Below are 13417 nucleotides of genomic sequence, written 5' to 3' on the forward strand. Positions count from 1 at the left end.
TAGGGGAGAAGGGGCGAGCTCTAGAAAGCTCACGCAGCACGGACGCACTTTATTTATATGTGTACATATGTATACAAGCGGCTGTACAGCGCAGGGCCAGTGGCTCCCTCTGCTATGGGCCCGGGGGCATGGGGCAGGGCGCCCCTTTTTTGGTCGGGGCTGCTGGGGGCACAGCTTCAGCAGGGCACCGGGAAGTCAGGGCCACCTCAGGCTTGGTGGTGGGGACCAGGAGGGAAGCAGGTGGGGTTGGGGGCCCTGCACTGCTGGGTACATTCTTTGTTAGGGCTTGGGAGGGGGTCTGGGGCTCTGGGGAGAGCTTGGGAGAGGCAGGTTTAGAACGAGGCCCGCTCAGCGTGGTCCGCTCCTCCACCACCTCCAGAACCCAGCGCTCCCGGCCCCGCGGGGCCTCAGGTGCGGGAGGTGCCAGGGGTGCAGATTCCTGCAACCCCTTGGAGTCCACACTTGGGAGCTGCGGCACCTCAGCCTTGGCCCCAGGCCGCACAGGCTCTACGACAATGGGCACCGGGGGCGTGCCTGCTTCGCCGGAGCTGCTGCGCCGGCCCGTCTCGTGTTCCTGCACCGGGCTCAGCGCGGCCTTGGCCACGGCCCTGGCCGCCCCTCCCGCGCCGTCCTCTGTCTGCACGCTCTGGTGTCGCGTGCCGCTGGCGTCCCGCTCCAGGGTCCGGCCCCCGGGGGTCGTCCCGCGGGGCGGGGTGCAGGCCTCGGCGCCACCCGGGGACTCTTTCTCCTTACTCGAAGCCGGCAGCAGCGGGTCCGCGCCCAGGCTCAGGGGCGACTCCTGGCGGCCCAGGCGGCGGACGGCGACCTGCCGGGGCGCGCCGGGACCCTCGACAGGGGGCGTCTCGCCGTCCGACTCGGCGAGGCTATGCAGCGCCAGCTCGCCGTGGAAGTCCTTGCGGAAATCCGGGTGGCCCACCTCGAGGCTGTGTTTGCGCAGCGCGCCCTTCTTGTCGGCGCCCAGCGAGGCTCCCAGCTTCTCCGCCGACTGCACGCGTTTGAGGAGTGGCGAGCGCGGGGGCTCAGCACTCTTAGGGCGCGGGCGCACCACTGGCGGCGACGAGTGCAGCTTGGCCGGAAAGCTCTGCGTCGTGTGAGAGCTGCCCACCGTGTGGCCCGGCAGCGGCGGCGGCGACGCCTGTGTCGGGGACGGCGTGTGCGCTAGCGGCGACAGCGGGATGTTGCCGGCCGACTTGCAGCGCGCAGAGCGGTACTGGCGGTGCAGCTTCGGCGACAGGCCGTGCAGCGTGCTGGGCCGGATGTGGTGCGACGCCGACGACGCTGGCGAGTTGGGCGTGCTCGAGGCCGGCGAGCTGCTCTGGGACGAGGCGCCTGCGGACGGGCGAGAGAGGACGATGAGCGCCGCGGGCGCCGCCAGGGCACCGCCCCGCCACCGCGCGCAGCTCGGCCCCCGCGCAGGCTCAGGGCCTACCTAGGTAGGCGGAGTCAGGCGTGGAGCGGTAGCTGTGAGTGGGCGAGCGGGCCGGCAGTCCGTGCGTGGGCGAGCCCGGGAGGCTGTCGCTGGACGACAGCGAACGGTTCAACGACGACAGAGAGCGGCTAGTGTGCAGCAGGTTCGACTGCTTCGTTATCTTGCGGAAGAGGGAGCTACGCTTCTTGCTGGAGGACAAGGAGGGGACCACCTTCCCTAGACCAGACTCCAGAGCTCCCGGCTCCTCCCACTTCAGGACTTCAAGGTACCTCCTGGAACCACCCACCCTTTCTGACCCCTCCCTCTTCAGCTACAACACAGTTCCAGACCAAAGAACATCCTTTAGCTCCGTCCCACTTGGCTCCTCCCACCTCAGGTCTACCCGTTCCTTTCTGACCACTCACAGTCCAAGCTGGAAACACCCATCAAAACAGAACCAACCTTTTCTTGCCCCGCCCACCTGTCTAGCCCCTCCCTCTCCAACTAAACCCACCTATCAGAGTGGGAAGAAATTCACTGGACTCAGCCAGGCTTCTCAAATCCCCACTCACTCCTTGTCCAGGTCAAACACACTGATCAAAACAGAAAACTCTCCTGGCTCCACCCACCTCTCCTAGTTCCTCCTACATATAAGGGAAGAAATTATTTCTACTGGCCTGGCATACTCATCCCAGATAGAAATCTCTTCTCCTGGCCCCTCTCAGTCGCCTAAATATAATACATCCGGCAAGGCAGAATCATCTCCTGGACGGCACCCTCTTAGTCCACATCTGCTGGCTCGGCTCTGCTCCCACAGTGCCTTTCCTTCAGCCTAGGAGCTTGGTACATCCTCCTTTCCTGACTCCTCCCGCTTTCCCAGCCCCTCCTTCTCTGTTGTCTTGGTTTTGCTCTTCACTTGGTGGCCCCGGCCACCTTTCCTGTGAATGTCCCTTCTCCTGTCCTCACCTATGCCTCTCCCACGTAAGCCCTGGCCATCGCTCATAAACTGGAGTGTTCCAGGGGCCTGCTGTTTATAGCCCCGCCCACTGCACTTGGCCCCACCCACCTCTCCTGGCCCTCCTTGGCAGAGGGCCGCTTGTTCCTCCGAGCCATTTTGGCCTTGTAGCTGCTGCGCCGCGCAGGGCCGATGCGGATGGAGGTATTTTCGAAGGGCGTGGTGGTCACGGCTACTTTGTTGCCACTCTGGGGGAAGAAAGGGGGAAAGTTCTCTGCTGGAAGCTGCTCTGGCAACTCCAACTTCCCGGGATCTCCCCCATCCTTCGCCCCACCCCCACCGCAAGACAGTTGGCTCTCTCCCATGGACTCACCTTAAGGATCAGCTCGACGACCTCAGGATGCACCATGCCATGCACAGGCTCCCCGTTCACGTGGGTGATGAGGTCCCCGGCACAGAGCCCTGCCTCCTGGGCTGGGCCCCCCTCCTCCACGTGCTGGGGATAGGGAACCCCACAGGAGCAGAATTAACAGGATTGGTAACAAGGAAAGCTCCCTAAGCTTATGTGCCAGACACCTAGCTCTGCAGGCACGGTAATCTTCATAACAGTTTATGAAATAACAATTATTCTCCCCAGTTTACAAATGAAGAAACTGAGAGTCAGAGAGGAAAAGTTACAGAGGAGGGTCACAGAGGAGTCTCATCCAGGTTGCCTGGTTCCAGAGTTTGAGCTGTCCCTCACCCCTGGGGGGGGGGGGGTGTCTCTCTCCCCACCCCCACCGTGGAACACAGGCTCCACCCATGAGCGCTCACCCAGACAATGTGGTGTACACTGTAGACATCTGAGTCACCCATGTAGACGCGGATGGCACGCAGTGTGAAGCCATACTTCTTGCCCGAGCGTTGGATGGTGATGGGGGAGCGAAGACCACTGACAGCTGGCGAGTAGTCCCGACTTGGTGAGGAGTCCCGTGAGGACGGGTTGGAGGAGAGAGATCGTGGGGACATGGGGCTGGCTAAGGGTGAGCTTCCATGGGGGTCCACTGCAGACACAGACCCATGGTCAGAGGTCAAAGCCAACAGACACAGCTCTCCCTGTGTCTGCTCCTCCCTCCTCCCAAGTCAAAGTTCCAGAGCTCTCACTTGCCCATCCCAGAGCCAGTCACTGTGGACCAGGAAAATGCACCTGGCACCAATGGGGGCAGCCCCTCCCCTGCCAGGCGGGGCCCAGTGTCACCTGCAGGGATCATGACAGACAAGGCAGTGGCCGAGGCTGACTTGATGACTTTGCCCCCAGTTCGAGAAGGCCGCTTCTCTACCGCCGGGTCTCCTGACAGCTGCTGGTGCCGCGCCCGGCGCAGAACCAGGTCATTGGTGGCTCTCACGCCTGATGGGTCCCCGTCCTTCGAGGTTGGACAGAGGTCGCCTGGGCGTGGGCGGTCAGCTGCAACAGAGCAGGTGGATTAGGGGTCACTCCAAGGTTATAAACTTCTTGCATGCTGTTCCCTCTGCCTGGAATGCTCTTCCCACTTCTCTCCCTTGCTGGATTGTGAATTTCATGGGCGCAGGTGACATGCGTCAGTAACAGCTCCTGACTCAGAGGAGTGCTCAAATACTTTTGTTGACTGACCATGGAATACGGGTCTTCCTCATGTTGATGAGAATCCCAGATTGGAGTGTGAAGAGTACACGAGAACTTGCATAAGCAGTACAGGCTCATTGAACGCTCATATATGGCCCTTGGGGAATTGGGGAAGGCGGCAGGAGGGGGCACTCACTGGCCTCCGGGTCCCCGGCGCTGGGGGTGCCATCCCCTTGAGCTGCCTCCTTGGGGGCCCGCGCATCCAGCGAGCCTGGGGGGTCGGAGCTGGGCCGGGGAGACCTGCGCAGCCGGGCCTCATCCTCGTCCTCTTGGGGGGCGCTGAAGCGGCTGGGCTCCAGCAGCGCCGAGAAACGGCGGCGCGCGCCCAACGGAGGACTGGCCTCCCCCTCCAGGAAGCTGGCCTCGGACGCCGAGAAGCGCTTGCTGCGCAAAGGGGGCGTGGTCAGAGGAGTTACTCCCCTTCGGGTCCAGACCCCAAACCCAAAATCCTGCCCCTGCTCACATCTCCGGGGAGCCCCCTCTCCAGGTCTTCTCGCGCAGGGTCAGGCCACCTAGGCCTTCCCGCTTGCCGGCCACCTTCTCCTCTGGGCCCTTGGCGCTCGGCTCCCGCTTGTTGGTCCCTGGTGCTGCCACGGGGGTCTTGGGCTCGTGCTGCGACAGCTGCTCCATACTGCTATACACCTTCAAGGACGGATGAGTGGTGATGGAGGCAAGTCCAGCCCCCAGGTCCCGCCTTCGCTCGCGAACCAATCGAATTCCCGCTACTGGACCCGGCCAAACTACGCTCCGCCCCAGTAAAGCCGGGTGCCCCACCCCACCCCCAATTCTGGGCCGACCCCGACCACCTACAGTTCTTCAGTTCTGGCCTCACCCCCCAAAATTAGGCTCCGACCTATTCTAGACCCTGCCCTGCCCAAGCCCTAAAGAATCGGCTCTCCTTCCTGCCCCGCCTCTCCAGGCCTCGCCCAATTATGTGTGCCCTCGCCCAAGGCAGGTCCTGCACGCCCGCTACGTGCTGTTCTTCAAAGCGAGACGTTGCTCAGCCTCGCCAAGGCCTGGCCCAGCCCCCACTGCTCATTCTCTCTATCCCCGGGCCCTGACCCCGACCCGTCCAGATCTACCCCGCCCCACTGTGGGTCCTCATTTCCACAACTGTCCAGGCTCCCGTTAGATTCCACTCAATGCCAAAGGTCGGTTCCAAGACCACGCTGCCTCCCCTCCCCGCCTCCACCCCCCACCCCCCCACCCCGCCCAAGCCTCATCACTCCCAGATCCTCGCCGTCTCAGTAACTTCTCTAGTCTGAGACCTTGGGCCCGGACCCTGCTCCCCGTAGCCTCCTCAGCCCCTGGCCACTTCAGGCCCACCTCCATCCCGTACTTAAACACAGGTCCCACCTCCCGACGGTCTCACCCCGCCCCTATCCCCGCCTTGCCTCACCTTGCTGAAGCGCGGGGAGCAGGAGGAGAACTGGCGGATCTCCACAGGCTCCTCCTCCGTCGTGTCATCCTCGTCATAGGAGTTCACATGGTGATACCTGTCTGAGCGGGCTGGAGTGGAGGTGTGGGTCGTGACCGCGGGCATGGGTCCACTCCTCAAATCACACTCCCCCGGGAGCCAGGTTCGGGTCCTGCAGGCCCGGCCACGACCCTGCCCCTTTCTCGGATCAGATTTAGGTCCTGCCCCCTCGCTGGGTCCCTGTCCCACTCTCTGAGGCTTCGTCTAGCCCCTCCTCCACGGAGGCCACATCCCCAGATTGCACCGAAGGCGCTCTCCACCCTGGCTCCGCCTCCGCCAGCCCAGGCTCTTGCCTAGTTCCGCGTCCTAGCACCGCCTCGTAACCTAGGTCCAGTCCCAATTTTAGAACTTACTCCTGTCCAGGCCCCACCCCTACCCCAGCTTCCTTTCTTACCTTCCTCTCAGACTGAGCCCCGCCCCTATGCCAAGCCCCGCTCCCGTCACAACTTCAGCCCTCTCCTCTCGTCTGAGGGGCTAGTCCCCTACCCAGCTGGGTCCCAGCCCAGGCCATATGCAAGCGCTCCCTCAAAGGATCCCACACCCTGTGCCCGCTCACTGTCAAAGTAGCTGGTGTCATCCTCGGACTCCAGGTGGGGGATGAACTCGGCCTTCTGCCTCAGCAGCCCTGTCCAATCCAGGTCTCGAAAGAAACTGTGCTGCTTCACCTCAAAGGCACCGCCTGGGGAGGAAGGGGTGGAGGGTGTAGGGGAGGGAATTCTCGCGACAGCTATGGCCAGCCAAGCAGCCCAGCTCCCCACCCATTTTCCGGCCCAGGGACACAGCACTGGGAGCCCTGCTCCCGGACAACAGACCCCCCAGCTCAGATTCTCTGCGACCCCTTACCTGCCCCTAGCCGGCCCAAGGGGTTGGTCTGCAGGAGGCTGGATATCAGGTTCTGGGCATCCGTGGGCAGGGCCTCGTCCCCCTCGGGCCACAGGATGTCATCTGCAGAGCAAGGTGTAGGGTTGGGGTTCGCTTTTGGAGTCCATGAGGCCCTGGGCCAGCCCATGTTTCCGTGCCCCCTGCCTGCCCACCGCGGAGGCACGTACCACTGATGACCTGTCCAAAGAGCTCTTCAGGTGTGTCTCCAAAGAAGGGCACGCAGCCCACCAGGAACTCGTAGAGAATGATGCCCATGGCCCACCAGTCCACCGGTTTGCCATAGCCCTGGCGCAGGATGACCTCGGGTGCGATGTACTCTGGGGTCCCACACACCTGGGGGCAGGACGTCAGCCCACGCCCTGGCCACAGGAGGGGCCTCCCGGGGGAGCAGTGTCCCCCGCCAGGCCCTGGGCCCCACAGTCCTGCCGGGTCACTCCACCCGAAGTGACCCCCACTCCCGCACACACACCTGTTTGTCCAGGAACTCCCGGGCGTCCTTCTCAATGTGGCCCTCATATAGGTTGGTGGTTAGGCTCATAAGCCCCATCTTGGAGAGGCCAAAATCCGTAAGCTTGATGTGCCCCATGGAGGTGATAAGGAGGCTGCAGAAACAAACTGAGGTCTTAGAGGCGAGGACCATCCACTTCACTCCTGGCCCTTCCATGCCAGGGCCTCCCGAGGGGCAGGGAAGGAGTGATGGGAAAGGTCAAGGCTCACTTGTCAGGCTTCAGGTCGCGGTGCACGATGCCATAGTTGTGCAAGTACTCGAGCGCCAGCACTGTCTCAGCGAAGTACATGCGGGCCATCTCCACAGGCAGCGCCCCAATGTTCTTCAGCAGGGTGGCGCAGTCCCCCCCTGGGGGTGAAGGAATAGGCCCACGTGAAGAAGGAGGTACCCCTGGCTCAGAGCTGAGCACTCAACATGCACCATAGTACCAAGTCCCCATCTCACATTGCCCCAATTTTATAGCTAAGGAAAACTGAGGCTTAGATAGGGGTCTCCCTCTCCCCAGCTTGCACAGGGACTGCCCTCCATCAGGCTTCTCTTGTCCTCTTAGCCATTCTCCAATGTCAGTATAATCAGCTGATTTTACGCAGGAGGGGACTGAGACTCAGAGAGAGGTTGGGTCATGCAGGGAGTTGATGGTGGAGGTAAGGTTTGGTTTGGGCCAAGGCTGCCTGCTTATCGACTGAGTTTGGGCCCTTGATCTGGAGTCTCAACCTTGAGGGTCCGGGGCCTTAATATATAAATTACTTGCCCCCACCAGATTTACTGCAAGCAGCATTCATATTTTAGTCTCTCTCGGTGTCCATTTCTCCTTTTTCTTACAAGAGCCAGATTTCCTTCCAGGTTTAACAGCTGGGTCAGCATGTAACCCAAGTTGCGCCAATGACTGTTCCCTCTTTTTTCACAAAGGTTACTAAGTTCATAGAATGTAAACTGGAATCTGTTGGATAGTAACCTCACTATATCAGGGCCTATTTAAAGGGAAGTCCACAGAGCCAAAATATGGAGCGATTACTAATGACATGATTTGAGCACCTAGATACAGCCATTCCTGAAGGTGACATGGATTTTTTTCTATCACAAGTCAATAAATTTCTTTCTTTCCTTTTTTTCTCTTGAGCCAGATTTATCTATGTCAGAAACTGATGAATCAGACTCTTGAAGCCGTGCCCTCTGCAGTGGAAGCATGGAGTCCTAACCACTGGACTGCCAGGGAATCTGAATTTGGCCACCAGATAATCCTGACACACACTTATGCAGAGAATAAAGTGCCCATGTGGCCATGGTCTTCTTGAGCCTTATATCCCTTGTTGCCATCCTCACTATATGAAACAACCTTGTCTCTTTTAGCTTATTTTTCTTGTTTATTGTATGTTTATACAGACTTGAATATTACCTACATGAGGGAAAAGTGTGTCTGTCTGGGTATCCACCAGCGCCCAGCACAGCATGTGGCATGAGGGAGATGATGAGGGTACACCTGTTGAGTGACTGAATGGTCAATTAAGGCTCAGAAGTGGCACAGTTGTAGCCCTGTGAGATCATGTGTGTGTCCTAATAACCATAGTACATGTCTGTTTGGACGACAGATGGATTAATATTGGGGATGGATAGATAAACAGATGAAAAACCTATACATTGGTGGTTGATGATTGGATGGATGGTAAATGGACAGATAAACTGATGGATGAATTGTGGATGAATAGATGGATTTAAATAGCTAGCTAGATAAAATGAGATAGCTGCTAGAATGGAGGTTTGGATGAATGAATCAAACTAAGAACAGTAAATGGATGGATAGAAAGAGGGATGGATAGCCGATGGATTAATAAATAGGTAAATAGGTATTGCTGGATAGATGGATGGTAAGTAGTTAGGTGAATAAATAGATGAATGAATGTCTAGATACAGAAAAAGATGGATCAATGGAAAATAGATGTACAATACAAGCAATGAACCCTAATATAAATTACGGACTTTAGTTAATAATTATGTATCAATATTTGTTCATCAATTGTAACCAATGTATCACACTAATACAAGATGTAAATAACAGGGGAAACTGGGGGGGAGAAGAGAGTATGTGGGAACTCTCAGTACTTTCCAATCAATTTTTCTATAAACCTAAAACTGCTCTAAAAAATGAAGTCTATTAATTTTTTAAAATAGATGTAATATAATATTGTAAATCAACTATACTTGAATAAAATAAATAACGATGGAATGGATAAACAGAAATATGGATGGACAAACAGACGGATAATCAAATGGATGGATGGATGGAGAGATGGCACATAGATATATGGATAGAAAAACAGATGGATTAGCAAATGAATAGATGAAATGAAGGAAGGATGGATAATTGGATGGATGTATCTATATTGAGAGAAATGAAAATAAAACAGTGAAGAGAAATGAAGATGAATCAATAGACGGCTGGATATAAATAAACAGATGGAATGGAGGATCAGTGACTGGATGGATAAATGGTTGGATAAACATACAGGTGGGTAGTTAATTTGGTGACTGGGACTCAGGCAGGCCACCCCCAGCAGCCCCGACTAGCGAGCAGCCCCTCATCTTCCCTGCAGCCCTGCGGGCAGGCACACCTTCCACATATTCCATGACCATGCAGAGGTGGCGCCGGGTCTCAAAGGAGCAGAACATGCCGACCACAAAGGGGTTCTCAGCGAAGGTGAGGATGTCGCGCTCCACGAAGGCCTGCTGGATCTGGTTGCGCAGGATCAGGTTCTGCTTGTTGATCTTCTTCATCGCGAAGCGCTGCCTCGTGTCCCGGTGCCGCACCAGGTAGACGGCGCTGCAGGGGGAGAGAGCGAGGACCGGCCATCACCTCCGAGACACCCGGCCTCCGCCACCCTCCCCCCGCCAGAGCCCCGGGTGGCTCACCCGTAGGCACCATTGCTTATGAGCTTGATGGTCTCAAAGTCATTCTCTCCAGGTGGTTTCTTAGCCTTGCTGCTTCGGCCCTGCAGGGGAAAGATGGAGACCACCCCATCATCATCATGAGATTGGCACTCTTGTTATTCCACCTAACACATGGGGAAACTGAGGCACAGAGGGGGTGGGTGTGTCCTTCATCCAAGTGCCACAGTGAGGGAGTAACAAAGTCAAGACTTGAACCCAAGACTGGCTGACACTGAAGCCATATATTGATAACTAACGTCTCTCCATTAGGAAAGAAACCTACAAAATGGCTAATCACTCTAATATATAAAGAGCTCTCAGACATCAACAAATAAACTAACAATTGAAGAGAAAAAATAGGCAAGTTATGTGAACTAGAGTTAGAGCTCTTAACCATGTGAAAAAATGTTAAACCTCACACATAATGACAAAAAGGCAAACTAAAACTACCCCAAGATACCATTTTTCACTCAGAAGATTGGCAAAAAAAATCCAAAAAGCTGACACTCTGTGGGCAAAGCTGTGGGGAAACAGATACTTTTATACATTGCTGTTGGGAGTATAAATTGGTACAGCCCCCATGAAAGGTACTTGGGTGTATATCAGAATTACAAATGCATGTTCCCTTTAATCCAGCAATTTCACTTTTGAATTCATGCTACAGATACGCTTGCACATGTGAAAAATGACATATGTACTATCCTGCTCATTGCAAGACTGGAAAAAATCCATACATAGGAAATTGGTTACATAAACACATGAGGGGATATAATCTAAAGGAATATTGTACCGCTGTTTTGTTTTGTTTTGTTTTGTTTTTGGCTGCATTGCACCGCATGCAGGATCTTAGTTCCCCGACCAGGGATCGAACCCGTGCCCCCTGCAGTAGAAGCATGGAGTCTTAACCACTGGACCTCCAGGGAAGTCCTGTACATTTTAAAAATGAGGAATATCTCTGTACACTTATTAGAAAGTTCTCCAAAGTATTTTGTTAAATGGGGAGAGGGACAAGGAACAATATTACTGTATGCTTTTGTGTAAAAAAGGGGACAAAATATAATCATATTTGAGGTAATAGGGATGTGGGGGACAAGAGTGGGTATAAGATTTTTCACTGTATGCCTTTTTTAAAAGTAATATTTATTTTTCTTAGGGACAAGAGATTTATTACATAAATATTTCACAAAAAGATGTATGAGATATAAAAATATTGAACTCTACACTCCTAAAAATGTAGCCCAAAAGAGTCTGACACAAACATTGACAGAATTACAAAGAGAAATTACTCAAAACAAGAATTTAACACATGGCTCTCAGAAACTATCAGATCAATCTGGCAAAAAAAAGATGAATAGGAAGATGGAAGATTTGAATCACTCAATTCACAAGTTTGATTGAATGGAATTACATAGGATCCTACAAACAACAATTAAAGATAAATACCTTTTTAGAGTTTTAGACTTTTGAGTGATGTCATTCCATTACCTATTCAAAAAATTAAACAAATGGCATGTATAATGAGATTTTAAAATATATATATATATACATATATATATATATATATGACAGATGTGTGTGTATGTACGTGTGAATTCTTAGACACAATTTGAAACAAAGGTCACAAATCCAAATGCCTTCAGGGGCCAGGCATACCAGGTGAGAGCCATGGGTGACTAGGGTGTAGATACCCCATATCATAGGCCAGCCCCCACTCAATGCCAGCTGGTTCCATCACAGTATTGTCAGAACTTCTAATTTTTCAAAAAAGGCACAAACCCAGATTCTAATTTTAAGCTTCTGATTTCTATATTTTGTTTCACATTTTTGAAAACACTAGGCAGCTCAGAGGAAACACATGCATGACCATTATGGTGGGCAATCTCCACCAGATATGTGGAACATCTACCAAGTGTGGTTGGCCTGGGGGGTGGAATTATAGTAATTTTTACTATGCTGAGCTGTTAACACACAGAGACACTCAACCCACTCAAAACTCCATGCAGAAAAAAAAAAAAACAAACAAAACTCCATGCAGTGTTCCTCAAGAAATTAAAAATAGAATTACCATGTGACCCAGCAATTCCACTCCTAGTTATGTACCTAAAAGAACTGAAACAGTTGTTCCAACAAATACTTGTACACAAATGTTCATAGCAGCACTATTCGCACAATAGCTAAAAGATGGAAACAACCTAAATGTCCATTGATGCACGATGGATAAACCAAATGTGGCATATTTTATTCAGCCATGAAAAGGAATGAAGTACTGATTTATGCTACAGCATGGATAAGCCTTGAAAACATTATGCCAGACACCAAAGGCCACAGAGTGAATGATTCCATTTATATGAAATATCCAGAATCAGCAAAGCCATAGAGACAGAAAGATCTAGGAAGCAGATCAGTGGTTGCCAGGGGCTGTGGGGGAGGGAGGATGGGGAGGAACTGTGTAATGGGTACAAGGTTTCCTTTTGGGATGATGAAAATGTTCAGGAACTAGGCAGAGGTAATGGCCACACAACGTTGTGAATGTAGTAAATAACAATGTTATGTGTATTTTACCATGAAAAGAAAAAAGCCTATGGAGGAAGAGCTATTATTAACCCATTTTAGAGTTGGGGAAACTGAGGCTCAGAGTGGGGACCAAGAGGTCCACCCAACCTGAGGACAAAGAGCCAGGAGGTGAGCCCCGACCAGTCGGTACAGCCCAGAGTGTTGCCTGCTGGGCCACCTGGCCTTACCTCAGAGAGGTCGTCCTGCTCAGGTGTGTTAGAGCCGCCACTGTCCTGTTCCTCCAGGTGTACCACATCTAGGAAGGGAATGAGAGTGAGTAGAGACTGGGGTCCCAGCTGGTTCACCCACAGTCCCCTGCACCCAGCAGCCAGCACCTGGAAAGGGGTCACGGGTGAGGCCCAGCTGGCGGATGATGTAGCGGGGGATGTCCGTCTTGACAAGGTGGCCCTCCTTCGCATGGCCCTCGGCTGCCTCCAGCAAGTGGTAGAACTCCTCGGGGTTGAATTCCTGAGGCAAGGCAGGGTGCGCTCAGGGTGAACTCCAAGGTGTCCCAGCCAACCCCTCCCCTGTCCCCCACAACTGCCCCCTGCCCATGTCCAGCCCCCTTACCAGGCACTCCAGCAGCCTCGCTGGGCGTGAAATGATAATGAGCAGCTTCTTCACCAGTTGAGTGACAAAGGCCACCTCCAAGCTCTCGGAACGTTCATAGGCCTGGGATGCAGGGCATAGTGGGGGTGTGGTTCACAGGTGCCTTTCCTGAGCCAGGTTTCTCTCCCATCCCCACAGGAATTGACAATACTGTTGCTGTTGTCCCATTTTACAGATGAGTAAACTGAGGCCCAGGCCACATGGTAAAAATAATCATTATTGTTATAGCAAACATGGTCCTAAAACCTTCACTCACTCAGTTCATCTTCAAAACAGCTCTATAATCCAGGCTGAGTTAAAAATCCCTCGGCCTGGCATGCTCTCTCCTCAGATCCTTGCATGGCTTCCTACTTCTCCTCCTTTAGGTCTTTGCTCAGTTGTCAACTCCTCATGGAGGCCTGCCTTGACCCCTCCAATCCAAAATCACACCCCACTAC

At 53.8% G+C, this 13417-nt stretch overlaps 1 protein-coding gene and 1 long non-coding RNA gene across 4 annotated transcripts in view; one reads left to right on the forward strand and one right to left on the reverse strand.

The window, feature by feature from the left end:
* The window catches only part of MAST1 (microtubule associated serine/threonine kinase 1), a 25924-nt gene continuing 12507 nt past the window's right edge, over positions 1 to 13417 (reverse strand). For all 3 annotated transcript variants that reach the window (XM_082454992.1, XM_082454991.1, XM_082454993.1), the window contains 19 exons: positions 12942 to 13043; positions 12707 to 12839; positions 12560 to 12627; positions 9801 to 9880; positions 9503 to 9711; positions 7103 to 7241; positions 6855 to 6987; positions 6553 to 6718; positions 6347 to 6448; positions 6060 to 6182; positions 5426 to 5535; positions 4490 to 4668; positions 4163 to 4410; positions 3622 to 3828; positions 3198 to 3427; positions 2758 to 2880; positions 2496 to 2632; positions 1451 to 1638; positions 1 to 1350 (listed from right to left, as the gene is read on the reverse strand). In XM_082454992.1, coding sequence (XP_082311118.1) covers positions 113 to 1350; positions 1451 to 1638; positions 2496 to 2632; positions 2758 to 2880; positions 3198 to 3427; positions 3622 to 3828; positions 4163 to 4410; positions 4490 to 4668; positions 5426 to 5535; positions 6060 to 6182; positions 6347 to 6448; positions 6553 to 6718; positions 6855 to 6987; positions 7103 to 7241; positions 9503 to 9711; positions 9801 to 9880; positions 12560 to 12627; positions 12707 to 12839; positions 12942 to 13043 — 3915 coding nt within the window. In that variant the 3' untranslated portion in view covers positions 1 to 112. The remainder of the gene's footprint in view (positions 1351 to 1450; positions 1639 to 2495; positions 2633 to 2757; positions 2881 to 3197; positions 3428 to 3621; positions 3829 to 4162; positions 4411 to 4489; positions 4669 to 5425; positions 5536 to 6059; positions 6183 to 6346; positions 6449 to 6552; positions 6719 to 6854; positions 6988 to 7102; positions 7242 to 9502; positions 9712 to 9800; positions 9881 to 12559; positions 12628 to 12706; positions 12840 to 12941; positions 13044 to 13417) is intronic.
* LOC309657486 lies at positions 1617 to 9409 on the forward strand. The gene is made up of 3 exons (XR_014261822.1): positions 1617 to 1715; positions 3682 to 3842; positions 8018 to 9409. It is a non-coding gene; the product is annotated as an uncharacterized lncRNA (long non-coding RNA).

Source organism: Balaenoptera physalus, assembly GCF_965194825.1.
Source record: "Balaenoptera physalus genome assembly, chromosome: 3".
Lineage (NCBI taxonomy): Eukaryota > Metazoa > Chordata > Mammalia > Artiodactyla > Balaenopteridae > Balaenoptera > Balaenoptera physalus.